At 40.5% G+C, this 17,602-nt stretch overlaps 1 protein-coding gene across 1 annotated transcript in view; it reads right to left on the bottom strand.

The window, feature by feature from the left end:
• The window catches only part of furin (furin, paired basic amino acid cleaving enzyme), an 84,529-nt gene extending 67,587 nt beyond the window's left edge, over nt 1-16,942 (bottom strand). The window contains exons 1-2 of the mRNA XM_022754566.1: nt 16,515-16,942; nt 9,450-9,730 (exon numbers count right to left, since the gene is read on the bottom strand). Of these exons, the coding sequence (XP_022610287.1) occupies nt 9,450-9,626 (177 nt within the window). The 5' untranslated portion in view covers nt 9,627-9,730; nt 16,515-16,942. The remainder of the gene's footprint in view (nt 1-9,449; nt 9,731-16,514) is intronic.
• Nucleotides 16,943-17,602: the final 660 nt, after the last annotated feature.

Genomic DNA, 17,602 nt, shown 5'->3' with positions numbered 1-17,602 from the left:
TCTTTGTCCACTTTGCTCAAACAGTCCCTGTTGTTGGCATGCAGAATGCTTGGAAGTTATTCCCCAATGTGGAAAGCCCAAGGCTGACTCAAGGTCTGTGCATAACTTTTTTTTTTTTTTTTTTTTCCTTACCTGTGGGCAGGATAAGGGATGGGCTCCTAAGCTCTACAGCACAGCTCCAAGGAAAGAGAGGCTTTTTATAGATGTTAAAAACTTTTTCAATATAATGCGTATGTAGATTGCTGGCTTGACAGCTATTTGATTTAATTATACAACTTGGCATTTCGACTCAAGAGGGATTATGATTATTATTCTTTCTTGAAATTTTTCGTTCTTCTTTCTTTCATTAATTTTGAGAAACACAATTTGATTCAGTAACGATGAACCAAAACATCTTTAAGACTGATAAAAAAAATAAGCATTTAACATTTGCCAACATTTAAGAAATGGGTTTTATTTTTGATTGCCTTCACAATGCGGAGCACACACTTTACTCCAGGCAGTAATTGTAGTTGTAGTTGTGCCAGTGGAAGCAGTAGCTGTAGTAGCAGTGACATTAGCACTAGTAGTCCTAACATTTATATTACCGACTGTGGCAGAAATAGTGGCGGCCGAATAACTATAGCAGTGATTGCACCAGTTTCAGCTTTTCAATCCTGGCACAGGAGTGACTAGTTTCATTTCAATTTGATTATTGCACTCCAAAGTGTTTCACATTGATTGTTGCTGAAGCCCGAGTAATTTGATCATTTCTTTCAGCAGATCAATGCATTGAATTGGCATCATTTATAATTGATGCAACGGTGCAATGAATGAATCATTACACACCTACAGAGCATGTCAGAGGTAGTGCCTCTCTTAAGTGTTTCACTGTGATATGGTAAATGTCTGCAGACAGTCTGACATGATGGCTTCACAAGCCTGCGCCGCCGCAGCAAAACATATCTGACTGCATGTCATGCAGCCTACTTTTAAACTGGTGCTGTGCTGTTGTTGACTGATACACAAATCGTTCTGTGCACATGAGTGCTGCACGCACAGGGTAACACTCTGACAGTTATATATGCTCTGAGTACAAATGTGCAACAGCAACCGATTTGTATGAATAATGTCAAACACAAGCCCTGAACACACACATATATATTACATCTGATCTACACCTCTTATAGTTTGCTCACATAACATGTATGCAGCCCTTCTCCGCTGCAAAAGACCCCTCAGGAACAGTGGAGAACTTAGGAGAACCGACATAGACAAACAAGAGGTAGAAATAATATAATAACCTGTGCGATCTAATGTAATTAAATAGCTTTGCATCAAGTGCTAACTTTTTAAAACTTGAAATGAACATTTTCAGTCGATTCAACCATTTAATGAGTTTTGGGGACAAATTTGTAAAACCTACTCAACAACTCAAACTAAAACCCCCAAAATTACCATACTGGTAAATTAACACCACTCTTATAAATTGCTACTTGTTATCAGTCTCCTTTTGCTGAATTGCATCACATTAGCATTACTTTCACTGAGCCGAATAGACATGCAGTCATGCCATGTCAAATCAAAGACAGGAAGAGATATTCTTCGATGTGAAATCTGAAGCAGACAGAGCCCTTCAGTAGCCTGCGGGATCCGTACACATGATTCACAAAGATCATGGGAAAATATTCTGTTATTCATATTAGAAATCTGGATCAATTGTAATATTAACTGCTAGAATAATACTGAATGGGTATTATGACATTCTCATATTCACATAATACCATTAAATGTACCTCCCTGGTTCAAACTGATGCAAATACAAATACAGTAGTAGACAGTGACATAAATGTGTAAATAAAAACACACCAGTGAATGAACAGATTTGCACACAAACAACAAACATAAAAGAAAATGTCTAAATTAGCTCTATTCACAAGTCATGACAATATGTTGTTTACACTGCATCATACTACATACGTGTAACAGAGAGCTGCGTGAGTGAAATGCTGTAGCCGGAGAAGAACACAAACTAGAAAAGGTGGTGGGTGTTGTGGCTGAAGCTGGGGCTGAATTAAATTATTGCTACATTCTTCCCTGTGAGCAAAAGTCAATGCCTTACAAAAAAGTTCCATCTTCAATTTACTCAGAGCCCTCCTAAGTCAATAATGGGTAGATTATGAATGTGAGTAGTCCTTTAAAAAAAGGCCTCCCTGAAGAAAAGAGACTTGAATGAAGGCAGACAATGCACACGCATGGCTGGTTCCATATCTCAGAGGAACAGAGAGCAGTCTGATAGACTCGAGCCTTTTCAACACACTTGATCTATACTGTCTGGTCTTAGAGTCATCCATCCACCATTTCCACTAAAACAACAGTGCTCTTTCTAACCTTTCTTCTCTTCCAGTTCAAAACCTGACACCAAACGTGTTACCCATGCGCAGTTAGCAGCAGGCCTACCTAGAATCAGAGCTTTATAGGTCAAAGATTCTTCAGTTATAAGACACTGTTTTGAGTACCTTTTGAGTAATGATTTCTGCAGATCTCTGGCACAGCACCAACCCATTTCTAGGAGACATTTTTGGAAACAGCTAAAAGGTCTGTGGCTGCAGGCTCCATGTAATGAAGTGGTGCATTTAAATGAGAGACAGCTCTGGGACGAGGAGGTGCACTTCACTCAGATCAGTAAACACTGAAATAAAGTGGAAGCTGGAGGACGAAGAAAGGAAGGAGAGGACAACTGAAAGAAGGGAGAGAGAGCACAGGGAAAGAAGACGGAGATGAAGAAGTCAAACTGACTGGAGACCAGACCTGCAAACAAGGCCAGAACTGCAAATATTGGAAGTTCAAAGAAAGGAAGAGATTAAAGACAATGAGAGGGAAAAATGGCAAAGAAAAACCAAAGGGAAATGAGAAGATTGCAAAGCAAAAAATCCCAGTGGATTTCATAGGATATTACACAAGCAAGAGAATGATGCAGGTATAGAATGCCTCAAATACCCATAACAAAAGAAAAGCTGTGTCCAAAGTATTAGTACATTTTACCAACTTCCTGATGACTACACATTCAAGAGAAAAAGTTAAAAGTAAACACAGGAAGACAAACATACAAAAAGGAGCATTCACTTTGTTAAACGTCTCATTTAAATTTCATAATTACGCACAAATAGCATTTAGAACAATGCATAGTATTGTATTGCCAGGAAAAAAAATTCCCCCCCCCCCCTTCCACCCTTCTTAACACAGGAGTCAATCTGCTGGAAATAATATGCTGGCAATTTTCTCCATGGCAACCTAATGCCAGAACAGGCTGTAGATCGGTGTGCCAGCGGGCAGACAGCCACAAGGGCTTTACAGAATGACTGTGAGGCCGTGAGCAGGAGCAGAAGGTTGCACCAAACCCTAAGATAACTAACCATCACAAAAACAAAGTGACAGTGAGAAAAGAGCTTGCAACTACGCAATACACAAACAACAAGCAAGGTTAAAGAAATGAATGAAGACTTGTGATGTCAGCAGGCCTGTTAACATTTAGTAACATCCTCGCTTTCTCATTTGAAATGTAAAAGATAAATCATGTCAATTTATTTCTCTCCTTTCAACCGAACTGTTTGGGGCAGACAGCCACCCACTTTGAGTCTAGTACTGCTGAAGGTTTCTTGCTGTTAAAAGGGAGTTTTTCCTCTCCACTGCCACCAAGTGCTTGCTCATTGTGGGATCTGTTGGGTTTCTCTCTTGGGTCTTGACCTTACCCAGTAAAGTGTCTTCAGATAATGTGTGTTGTGATTTGGTGCTATACAAACAAAACTGAATTGAATTGAACCACTGAACAATCTTTCAAATCCACTCATTCAGATTTTTTGAATTGATTACAGAATGAGCACTGAGCATCTGGCTGTTTTCAGATATCTACATTCATGCATTTTTCCACTACTGATTTACCAACAGGGGCTCTGCAGCCAAGCTGTTTTTTAACACACTGATTGAAATTACAAATACAGGTTTTGACTAAGATGTCCATTCACACCAAGATTTCAAGGATTATGTGATTCAGATTCACTTGTGTGGTAGCACAAATTATGCTAGTGATGCTGTTGCATTGGACTTGTATCTACTAAACAGATTGGCGAGAAATGACAGATCAACATTAAATAGTGTGTCTCTTAGTCACTGTTTACAATTGTATAACAAAAACAATTTTTTAAACATTCGAGAGCAATTAGTCCAAGCTTTATGGATGCTGGTTTATGCATGTTATGTATAGTTACAGCGATACTCTACCTTACACACAGGAGAAAGATCTCAGTGAGTTGGACTGGGGAAAAAGCAAGGAGGGAAAAAGGGAAAGAGGGCAAGAAAAAAGTAGATAAACAAAAAAAGAAGATGTTTATGAGTGAAGAGAGGGATCTGGAGGCCTCTTGAAATTTGTGAAGTTTTGGAAATTCATTTCATGCAAGCTTAATAATGTTGAGGAGGAAGGGGTGCTGTGAGAGCAGAAATAAATTGGGGCAATGTTTGTCAATCAATCTATATGAATATTAATATTTTGAATTAATAACGTTGAACACACTGAAAGTATAACTCAACAAGCTGAAAATATAAACACACTTCCAAAATACAATAATACATCATTTATACATAATGTGAAGTGTTACATTTCATAGGTATATGTTCTGTAATGCTAGGTTGCTATCAAGCCACTCTAAAACATTTTTCCTATACTATACGAGAGTTTATTATTGCAGATGACACCAAACTAAGCTCCTATTACATGAATTACCATTAGTCTTGTTGCCTTATCCAAAACCTCCATAACAATTTTTCACAGTTTTGATGATTTTGTCATTATCAAATTATCATATATAATTATATAATTATACATTTTCATGGCAGCAATGTCACAAGTTAAAGGATGCCAAACATTTGTTTTAATTGGCTTGAACTCCATGCTGAACAGGCAAATTTAAATGTGAATATTAAAGCTTGTTTGCAGTGAGGATCAGACAATGTGAGACTGATCAATTCTGCATCATCTAAAAAAAAAAGAAAGATAATTTTCACTCCACTAAAGTGAATCATTATTGCAGTGACCAAAATAAATACCTATTAAATAGAATAAAAGGAAAAAAGACATTCTGAAAATGACTCGAGACAATAGTGTGATAGAGCAAAAAAAAAAAAAAAACGAGCTTTGTTTTCTGCTGAGAGAGACTCTTACTCTTTCTTATAATAATCTCTTGGTACCATTATAATATATTAGCACCTCCATAGACGCGTTCTACTGAGATTCGTTAGTGCCAACAGCAAAACTTCACAGCTTTCATTCAGAGAGGCACTCCTTATTTTCCCTTCAAAGTCCTGGGGGAAATAGAAGACAGCAAATACTGCAGGTACAGGCATTGCCAGACTGTATGCTGCAGAACGGTGTAGCATGGGTTTATGAGTGAAACTAGAGTGTTGAAATGTGGGACTGTGACAATCTCAGAACAGGTATGCACTGGAGAGAAAACAACAGGCAGACACTGAGAAGGAGAAACAGAGAGCGATACTTCTGATATTCCATTTAATAAACTATTACATTAAAATGAGGACAAAAACATCAGCTATACACATACACATACACATGCACACACACACACACACACACACGCATCCCAACTGAACAGAAGGCAAATGAAAGCAAGATAAAAGCATTGATGCTGTCTGATATAATCAGCCTATCTGACAGAGCTTCCTGTGCAAATCACATTCGAATAAAAAATAATCAAACTCTCCTCACCCACAGCGCAAACTGCTTTCATACATTCTTAAAAGCGTCACGATCATTTCTTATGCAAATAAAACATGGGCTCAGACCTGATGTGTGACCATCTCACACAGCCACCAGAGCAGTAGACCAGAGAGAGAAAAACAGTGAGTGAGAGTGAGATGTATTTCATGTATTTATTTTGTTACATTTCATGCCAATGCAGCTCATTTGAATCGAATTGAATCGAGAAAGAGAGAGAGAGCCAGTGACAGAGAACTGGCCAGTGTGCTGGCGCATCACAATTGGCAGTGTACTGCGCGCAGAGTAATGGACAAAGGCCTTGGAGCGCATTACATTCCACCTAGCACAGAGCAGGCGTCTGTTTGTGAGTATTCAGGACTGTGGAGGTAAGAAATTGTAAAACAGTGGTCTGAAAAACTGAAACTGCAAGAGGAACATTGAATTTCGAAGGAATAATATCGTACCGTCATCTGACACAGGGTGACTGCAGTCAAACATTTAACAAACCTGTTGCCTCTGCAACACAGGAGTCTTTTCCTGCAGTTTCTGAAGAGGGCCAAAACTTGTGGATAAAAGGGGCGTTTGGAGTAAATTGAAAAAAAAAAAAAAAAAAAAAAAAAAAAAAAAAACAGAAAGAGACCAAAAGACCGAGATAGAGAGATGAAGAGAGAGAGAAATAGAAAGACAAAGAGACAAAGGCTTGCAAAGAGAGAAGCTCTGGCATTAGTCGTCTACTCCACAGAGTGGGGCGATTCAGTCTGTCAACGCCCACACAGCATGCCCATCCTCATAAAAACATAAAAACAATGATTCTGACTCGCCTCACCAAGAACACAACATGACATTTAGCTCTAGACCCTGGTCTGCAACACCCACACAGACACAAAAGCATTATTGAAAAAAAACCCCCACTATTGAACACATTACAGAGAAACAGATTTAACGCTCCGTGTCAACTTGTAAAATGCCGATGCACACTAGGAAGTCTTGATGACATTTACACTTAAAACACACACACACACACACACACACACACACACACACACACACACACAAGCATGCTTTCTTCCCCTCACACCCACTCAGGGAAAATTAAGCTGAACGATAATGAGTGAATCTGCAAATACATGACGACGTGCCACGACAATAAGGCATCTCTGAGCACTGCAGTGAACAAATAATCAGTTACGTGATGATCCTGTAATCACATTAGTGATAAAACTCCCATTACCTCCTGATTATACATCACACAACACCTCGTTCTCTTCAAGTGCCCTGTACAACAACCATTAAGGATGATGGAAAAATGACTAAGCTGTGTCCCTTCTAAGCCCCTAGCCCTACAAAGCCTTGGCTAACTCACACCCTCACATAACCCAACACTGTACTGTCAGAGCACCAGACACTGCACACAGCCTGCAGATCATCCCTCTTTCACAGCACCCACTCAGGGACTGCAGACTAAAATAAAACTTATTTGGGTGCCTCTGTGAAACAATGACTGAAGATATACTCCCACAAAATCTTATTCCACAGACTGAATGATACTAAATTTCACCCTTTCAGTCATCCAACACTCATACTTTTCAGTCCGTAATACCATACTCCATTAGCTATTTTTTTTTTTTTTTTTTTGCTTGTATCTCCCACACGTCCTCACAGTCATTCTGCTATCACCACTTCCCTCTCCTTTTTTCTTACTTTCCCAGTGGGATAGTGTCAATTATCTTGTTCCTCTTTCTGCCTTTTATTATCCATCTTCACTTTCTCTGAATTTGCAGACATACAGTATATGTATCCACTGTTGCAATATCTGCATCTCAAACTGCAAAAACAAGCTCCAAGCACCTAAAAAAAAAAAAAAAATCATAAAGGAGACAGACTTCTTGTGAGCTATGGTGTCATGCAACCCAGAACCACAGAAAAAAAAAACATTGGTTGGCTGGGGTAAGGTGTGTGGGTTATCTTTGGGGCCCATTTTGTGAAATAGGACTATGCTGCTCTTTCATGCTCTGGGACCTGAGCGGCTTAATGTCACATGCACTAAAATAACAAGCTGCCATATGGCATCAGAGATTCAGTAACAGACAGCCGTCTTACAGAACACTGTCCTATGCCTACTGCCAGCTCTACTCCTCTGATGCAATCTCTAATTAACAGAGGGGAAATATAAAGCTATACATCTCCCTGTGGTTTAATAGGCAGCATAGACGCTGGAAATGTATTTTTGGTTGAGTTAAACGATAAGGAGATAAATAGGGGAAAGAAAATAATAAAGGTTTTTTTTCTTTGGTAAGGTGATCAAATAAGGGAATTATGAGAGAAAGATACTTTTTTTTTTTGCTCCATAGCACTGTGAGCCTGGGTGATTGTCTAGAATATGTATGTGTTCTGTGAGCAGAATATTGAACATTTCATTTTAACCAACTCACTAAGTCTCGTGATTGATTCTCTATCTAGAATTCACAGAAGCAATTAAGAGTAAAACTCTGTTAGGGTCCATTATACGAAATGTAAGCTTTCTTTCACTCCACAGTACAATAGTTTTAGACTACTGGAACAACTGCAGCCATCCAGATCAATACCAAAGGAACTCCAGATTCAAGCAGAATATAAGGCCCTTACACAAGCTCAGCGTTAAGTCACATGGATACAATTTAATAGAACGGGTTGGACAATGAAGAACATCTAATAATGACACGCATCTAATCTCATCCAGATTGTCATAAAACCCATGTGACAAATGCTCAGTATAATAATAGGGAGACGAAAAACATCTGGCTTCGCACTCCAGACAAAGCTTTATCTTTGACAAAATAAAGAAAGCAAAGATAAGCCTGAATTAATTTTGCAAACCTCTCCCTCAGAAAATCCTCTTTATTTAAGGTGGGGAGAAGTGGGGCGGGAATATGCAGAACCTCCTCCGCATATCCCTAAGAAGTAATCCAGAAGGCTGTTCACTGGCGTGTGCAGCACTCAGGCAGCTCCACAAAAGGCACATGCAAATGAAGTTTAAGTCTCAAGTGCAGCGACAGGGGGAAGAGGGGACCAAATAGCTACTCACTGTCAACTGCTGAGCACAAATATGGGAAATCTTAGTCTGGGAAGCATTTTGATATTCAAGGGACCCAATATACCACTGAAAGAATAATAAGTCACTACTGGCCCCCTGCCCCTCTTTTCCCCTGTTCTTCAACGCTTCTGACAACTGCTTTTCTTGACCCCATCTGCAAACTGTGCGACACAACAGTTCAATTAATTAAAATGATTTGGTAACCCAAAAAACAGAAGCTAAAGTGCTGGCAATAAAATTTAACTACCTACATCATAATTAAATATAACAACCTTTGTCTAGACCCCAAAATAACAGCCCTATTATTCCTGTCTATTTCTAACACTACTCTGCAAACACAACAACAGTCTGCCAGTGTGTTATGCACGCCCCACTTAAGCTTTAAGAAAATGGAGGAGGCCACACTTTTGCAATCTGTTGAAGGAACAGGATGGCCTAGAGGTTTCATGTCAGGCTCTCTGATGCTCGCCTTTGATGTACAACAAATTTCCAACACTGATGTTCACCTACAAGCCAGAGCTGTATATGGATGCAGTCTCACATGAAGCGATATATGTGGTTATTGAATATGGAAGAGGCTCCTGCAAACACACACTACACATACAGTATACTGTAAGGTGTACTTACATTGCCAAGGTTGATAAAACCATGTTCCCTGGCGATGCGATCAGCCTCCTCTGGCCCCCCATTGATCTGGACAGCCCAAGCATTGGTGTAGACCTCTGCAGCATCAATCCACTTCACTTCAGCCGTGTGGAGGACAAGGACTGTCCATAAGTGCAGCAGGGCCACCTTGGCATCCATGAAAAGGAGAAGACTTCACAGGTGCAGTCAATCCGTTTGTCTGTCACTGCTTCCCAGGCAGAGCGGGGCTGCTCCACCTTACAGCAGCAAAGTAGAACAGTGGCCTAGAGATGAGAGGACAGAGCCAGCTATCAACACAAACATGGCCTTCTTAACTGGGTCAGTCTTGGGCCTGAATTACTTACTGCTGATACCATTCAGAAAACAAACACAAAAATGCAGCAAAAATAAACAAAACACCCACAGACCATATCATGCATCACACTTAAATCACTGTCAACTCCTAAACCCCCCCCCCAACATCTTAATAAATGTGCAAAGCATAAATATTAGGTCAAAACAGACAAGGGTTCTGCCAAAAACAGAATTATTTTTCAACGCTCCCTCATCTTTTTCAGACCTGAAATGGTAATGCATGATAATGATATACAGTAGGCATGTTGCTGCAATACAGGATGAGCTCCAAGAAAACCAGTACACAGCTAGTTGTGGCAACAAAAAAGGCAAGGTGTCTGATGGAGAGGGTATTTAAACTCTCACTTGGAAACTGCTCTGAATTTTAGAATGTTTCAAAATTTTTATTCAACCAACTGCTTATTAGGTATGAAAAAGTACTGCTGAACATATTTTAATTGGATAGTAAAATAACAAGCGCGATTAAAGGAACATTATTTGAACGGATGTTCAAACAAAAAAGATTTTCAGACTGGGACATTCTGCGGGCCTTTGATTTGTAGCTCTTTGAGTCGTAGGAAAGGAGCCTGTAAGTCACACATAAAAAGAAAAGCTTTGTGGTAAGTTAACCGACTCTGAGTGAAAAGAAAGATGATAAGGTGTGGGATTCTGCAAAGTATATCAGTTCATCCTAAGAAAGATGAAGAGGAGGGAGGTGATGCCGGTCTAAATGCCTGTCCATTCCCACTGCTGATCCCACCAACATGGCCTCATGGTCCCATTCAGTGAGTCAATCCCTGATACACCACTAACTGATGCGAAAAGAAATTGGAGCTACTGCAGGTGCTCAGTCTAAGCTGCTGTGAATTGAACAAATTTAAGTCTGTTGTGTTCACTCATGACTTTTTTCAGGTTCTTCCAGGAGGTTTAAAAATTCAAAGAAATCCAATATAAACCCTCTTAGCAGGTACCGAAAGGGCAGTAAGCTTGGAGGAAAACAGCTGAACACGTGGACTGGTTTTTATTCCCACTGCCATGTTCTAGTCAGTATTTTAGCATATTTCAGTATTACTTTTGTCAGTTAGTCAGTCTGTCTGTCCAACACTTTAGTCCAGAGAGGATATTTTGACAGCTACTGTCTACAGATGGTGACAAAAGTAAAAAAAAAAAAGTGCCTCAGTAAGGTGTTGGGCCTCTACAGGCTGCTACAATCAATATGCCTTGGCAAAGACTCCAACTCTGATGGATGGAAGTGTCCAACACATCCATATTCTCCCATAGGTGTTCAGTTCAATAGAGATTTGGTGAACCTCCAGCATATTTCATCTCCTACGACCATGAGCAGGCCAAAATGTGTAACTTTACACAAAAAATTGAAAAATCTAGTTGCCAGCTCAAGTTGAGATTTCCTCTAAGGTCAAACTGTCAACTTCAGTATCAAAAACAGGATATTAATGGTCCCCACAGCATGACTCATAATGTTCTGGCAACCAACCGTCCTTTCCACTTCCACCACCAGCAGTCCAAAGTTAGGCCTGAATATATCAGTCCCGATGGGCAAACTGCAATGAACATTACTGGGCACATTCAAGCTCCCTAAAAGATGTTCCTTTTGTTTTGAGCGCTCAGTGATATTGTCTCTTGCTCCGACCTTACATCATACTGTCAATTGTGCTCATGTCTTATGATCTAGTAAGCAGATTGTCGTGATCTTTGCTCAGCAGTATCAGGCTCCAAAGGAGATGAACCCTTTAGATTCTGACAACCATGTGGTCTTTCCTTTATGGCCAATCCTCAGGACAAATTAAAATTTTATCACCAATCCCTTCAGGCTCTGAGAATAGCAAAATCATCAGTGCGGAGTTCATTCTGTCAAACTGTTTCAAATTGTGAGGTGTAATGAAGATTGCAGGCTTTAGGGTCTGCTATGGGGCTTTAGAACTTAAGAGTCTTGTTAACGGAAAAACAATGAGATTTCTGCAGGGTAAGGCAAACTGGCTGTGGAGCAGACTGTTCCACTGACAGTGGCTGAGTGTGTTCAGATTTTTCATAAGCATTAAAGGTGAAAGAAAAAAAAGAATGCACTTTCACAGTGTATTGCAATTAAGTGGTGATTATTTCGGCAGGTAGGTGGAAGTGTCTACAAGCAGTCTGGTAGCACTGATGGAACCTAGTTATAGTTGAAAACCATGAAAAATAGGCACAGACAGTCCAGTCATACTAGGGAACAGTTTAGGGATATGATGACATGTAGCCTAAAGTATATCTTATGATCTTAGCCTACAGACTTACAAGAGGACTAAGAGCATCTTAGCCTTTATATACTTTTGGGAAACACTGCCATGGTTTGTCAAAATTGCTTAAGCTTGGAACATGTTAGACATCTCACAAAAAAATCTTTTAAGAAGTTCCAATTTTAGTGAGAGCGTCAATTTTGATTTTCCACAGCGTATGAGTCCTGTCAAATGACTGGTCCTTTGTTGAGGAAAATGAAATCAACTAACTGTAACTGAATGAATGTCTATTGGCAGTGGGCAACCTAAAGTGTAACAAGGCAAGAGGTTTGCAGGTAAGCTTGTTTATGCCTTTAGTGCTCCCTAAAATCCATTTTCCAAAACAGAGAAATATTTCAGAACTTTTCACCAACACAAGGAATGCTCTCGCCTTTCATTCGCCCAAACAATTATCCCCTGCTTCAGGGGAGTTAGGCGTATCCAAACTACTCAAAGAGCAGAAGCTCACTGAATATATCTGTGCTTTCACAGATACATTTAGGAGTGGGTGTGATTCGAGCGCAGTAGGAGAGGTGGTGGAAACATGACCAAGGGCTGTCACTTTTCCCGTGGAGCAATTCTTCCGAGCTCATTAGATCCTATGCTGGAGTCAAAAAAAATAAATAAAAAGACAGGAGCAGGGGGTCTGCTGTCACTGAGAGGGCTGAGGGAACAGATGGAGAGAGTGGCGGGGGTACCCCCCACCCCCCACCCCACCCCACCCCACCCCATGCAGCATTGCGCAAAATAATGAGTACATAATAACACAACGCCCAAAACACCTTCTCGCAAAACACAGCCTGGAGAAGAGTTAACAAGCGGCTGCTTACTCTTACAATATACATCAAAGGCCTAAAGCTGAGATGAAACTTCGACCTTCAAACCACAGGAGAACTTAAGACTTTAGGATCCAAACTACAATGAAAATAGAAAGTCAGTTGCATAACCTATTTTGAGATTAGTAACACGCTTGGAGTGAGCCAGTGGGAATGCAGGGGTGGATAAGTGACTTGCGGTATGCTAAAATAACATGGATTCTTAGAATTACTAATTCAGAACTTTCTGTTTCAAGCTGTTGACAGACCTCTTAATGTAGTGCAGTATCAGTAGTTAAAAAAAAAAAAAAAACTTTCTCACCCATGTAACACAACAGCAGCAGCAGCAACAACAGGTTGCCCCTTCCCTATCATAAAACTTTGGTTAGAACAATCCTCTCCTCTCTCCAAGGTGCCCTTGAGGAGCACGCTTCACCCTGAACTGCTCCAGTGGAGCTCCAGTGGAGCTGTTCAGTGGCCAACACAACAAGACTGTGTTGTACAAACTAAGCACAGAGTCATTCCTGTCCTTTGACGCCCCCTCGCTCTTTAACTACTCTGTGAAGAGGGGGAGATGGAACAGCAATGCATCAACACTTTGCATTCATTATTGCCCTGATATCATCATTAGGCCCTTGGGCAACAGCCTCTTGACTGCTGGATATTCTACAGACTTGTAGCTTTGAGGAACAGCCGCTTTTAAGACGTGTTTTGAACTGAACTGAACTGATTATTATGCAAGGAAGATCTAGAAAGATCTGGGGGGAATTTTCAGACACAAACATCAATATAGTGGTATTGAGACTGTATTAGTATGCTGCTGCTATTATTATCAATATGTTGTCTTTTTCTGATCGTACAGGCTGTACAACAGTAACCATATGATGTGGTCTACAGCGACTGAAAGTTGCAGCTACACATACAGTACACAGCCTCACAGACACACAATCAGGAGGTATATTATTGGCCAATACTGGCTCATCACAGGCTAACGTCAGTGGCAGTACTAGTATATGTTGCTACGTGAGCAAAAGAAAACTGCAGCATATGCAGTACATTCTTCTAGATTGAGAACAATTGTGACCCCAATTTTTCTTAATATATATATATATTTTATGCAGGCTGTATTTGTGTTTTTATTTATAGTTATTTATAATAATTTTTCCACAACTCTTCATTGTCTATGTTTAATATTACCTGGTATTGCTATCTCAGATAATAAAGCTCATTGTTAAACTGTAAAAATATCTGGCATCTGTCACAACTCATTAAATAACCAAATCTGAAGGATCCCTTTCAAAGAGTTTACATAAAAAAATCATATCAGCCAGAATAACATTATTTCTTTTACCAGTTTAAAATATCCATATCAGTATGCTTCAAAATTCCCATATCAGTCAGCTGTAGCTGAGTGCAATAATTAATGAATGGCTCTATCTGCTTGGCCCACATTTCCACTGCTGATATGGATGTCACCACATTGTCAATATTAAGGCACTAAATCAAACATTTTCTGATATTTGATTTTATATGAATATATGCTCTAGATTTACCTCTTGTCAAGTACAGAAATTTTAGAGAAGGCTTGGAGTTAGAGAACAGGTCTCTAAACAAGGAAGTTGCCAATTTGATTTTCCTACCCATCTGGAAAATGTGTATGATCTGGAAAACACTTGACCCCCAGCTGCTCCAGAGCAATTGTTTTGTGAACAGCAGCAGAATCCTGTGGTTACATGAACACATTCAATAGTGCAAATTAAATGTATCTGACAAAAAGCATGTGCATTCAGTTAACTTCCTATAGTTTAGTATCACTCTAGAGAGATGCGATGAACATAATTTGACAGAATAACAGATCTACTCTTGATAGGGATGAACAGGCAATTTCCATTGGTAATGACAAGCATGCGAAGCTGTGACAGACCATATGCAGAACTCCAGCTCCATTTCAGGCTGCCCACCAGCCAAATCAACACCCACCAGGTGCTCTGCGTTGCCCTCTCATAGAAAACCACGGCACAGGAGAGGGCTGCAGCATTTGTGAAGTACCTCTGACAGCCAAGCATCCTCTGCTGAGAGGGAAAATTGCTCAGAGTTAGAGTGTGATTGGAGAACCAGAGGCAATGCACAAGCATGTTGTGCTCAGTCAGGACAGCGGTTCACGGCTGGGAGTCAGCTGCACTGCGATCATCTGGGACGCACTGTGAAGTTAGCGAGAACGCGATGACTGAGTACGACTAAAGCCTGATCCATCTTAGCTCCCACTACAGAGATGGAAAAGCCTGATAAAATGTTGTCAAGGGAAGCAGCAATGTGTCCAGAAGAAAGAATCAATTCTGTAAGTAATGTCCCACAGAGAGATCCAACCCAATTTTGAACAGCCATCTGAATCTTGGCATTGTTCCCTATGTCAAACTTCCCCCTCATCCACAACAGTCTCTGCCCTAGTTTATAGATGAGTTATACTGTTGACAAGTTTGTCTTCCTACTTCTTTCTCCTCCACTGCATTCCTGTTTTATGCTTCTTATAAAATGCGTGCTCCTAGGAGCTCACAGCTGAAGAATTACCAGTACTGTTAAACCCAGTGCTGGTGACAAATCAACAGAGCTGGAAAAGTGTTGTCTGGGCTACCCCAGACAATGTGTATGTGAACCACTCAGTCCAACCCTTTTAATAGCCTTTATCTCCAAACTGGCCTGGGAAAGATTTGGGCTAAACAAAGAGAGGCACAAAAGATTAGTTTTATAGGGTAATCTTTGATGGGGTGAGGTAGTGTAATCCGATTGTGCAGGAAGCTTGGAGCTATACCGTTTGCCTCAGTTGCTTGTGACCTTGACTTCATCCCTTGTTGAGATCCCCTTGGGAGTTACCCCATAGGTATAAAATAACAACAGCAACCAGATGACAGGACAGAATGAGTTTGATCACTTTGAGTTGAGTTTTTCAAGCAGAGCACTGTTTGCTTTCCTTAAAATAGGCACATATATCTGATGCCAGTGTGAAAAGGAACAGTGTGCAGCTTAGACTAAACAATTTCTGCCCTGTCTGAGCTAACTGAAATCTATTACAGCAATTCCCACCTTACATAGATAAAGTACTTGATGAGGGGTTTAGCCTATTAAGGCTTCAGGGTGAATAAGTAAGAGAAACAGAAAATGTTAAAGAGAGTGTGGGCAAGGGAGACAGAGGGGAGGGAAGAAAGCAAGACATAAATCTGAATTAACGGAGTCAAATAAGACATACTGCAGAAAACAACACTGTCAATCCAACAGTTACAACAAACATACCTTTATCTTACCAACAAGAAAGTTCAGAGCGGAAGCACTGCAGATCAAAGCCGATAATTTATCGGGCTAAGTCATGTCTCCTCAAACAAAAAAAGGTCCACCTAGGCTATACTGAATTAAGAAAGCTTGACATCCAGACTGGGGAAGGATGCACCTGACTGGGAAGACTGGTCACAGCAGCGCTGGCTGTAGACTTTGTGCTAAAATAGCCTTCATGCTTTCCGCAAATACTCCCATTGTTCCCACCCACTCTGACACAGACCCCCTCCCTGCTTTTGAATACGTCTAAGTCGTGGCTTTCACAACAACTAAAACAATCAACCAGGTGTCACTCGTACCTTCGCCAAGTCAGAAGCCAACAAGGACCGACGCGTGCTGCCTCCTCATCCTCTTCTTCTTCTTCTCCCACCGGGTGGCGGCTTGACTTTCAACTTTACATCTAACCTGACGATGAATAAGATGAATAATAACAACGATTTCCGCACACACCCATCCTCCTTCAAAAGTGCTGAATTCAACTATCCCGTCTTGCTTGTCATCCACCACCAACTTACTGCAACCACCTCCACCACCACCATGGTTATATTTCGCCAGTTAACTTCAACCGTCGCACCCAGTTATTTCTTTACCGGTTTCTTCTGAGTGTTTCAGCTATTTCACGTGCCTGGTTGGCTGCCCAGAATATGCTGGGGATAATTCACATACGCGAAGTTAAATACAAGGATAGAAAAATGGGGAGAATAAGGGAAAGCGTGCCAACACAATGTAACGGTACTCTATTGGATGTAGATGACAACAAACTGCCACAAACCCCTTTCTCCAGGAAATACGTCACGTTTGGAGCCGACTGGACTATCGCGTATGCTTGATTTGTATCACCGTAGTCGTCGAATGATTGGGTGGGGCGGGTCACTGTTTTCACAACAGCGAGAATCAACTATAAACTCACATAAGGTCACGTTAATTATTTTTTTTCATATATAAGACGATAACCGTTTGTCGTCTTTAGCAGGTGAAATAGATCAATTCGTGGAATAATATAAAAGTATGTCTATTATTTCAGTAAAAAAAAGTGCATATTAATACAACGCAATAATATTTAATGTCAGACTTCAATCAACGCTTTCCTAATGATAAGAAAAAATCGTTTTTGTTAGAATGATGGCGGTTTGCTTTGTTATCAACCGCTGCCATGGCTATTTTATCGTTACAAAGGAATTCCGGGCCACGCCTGTACACAAAACACATACTCTTCGTTTTTTCCAGATGGCGGGTTTGTATCGCTGTGCATGACCGCCATCTTGTGGATATCTATTGAAGTTACAAACTTGGCTGAAACACCATACCGCACGGTAGAGGGGGCCATAACACAAAGCTCTTGTGACTCGCATGGTTGTGTCTACCCCGTTACAGCCTGGTATAAGTG

The sequence above is a fragment of the Seriola dumerili genome, unplaced genomic scaffold (assembly GCF_002260705.1).
Source record: "Seriola dumerili isolate Sdu_G_001 unplaced genomic scaffold, Sdu_1.0 BDQW01000219.1, whole genome shotgun sequence".
NCBI lineage: Eukaryota > Metazoa > Chordata > Actinopteri > Carangiformes > Carangidae > Seriola > Seriola dumerili.
The sequence above is the reverse complement of the archived record's forward strand: the minus strand, read 5'-3'. Positions and strand labels throughout refer to the sequence as shown.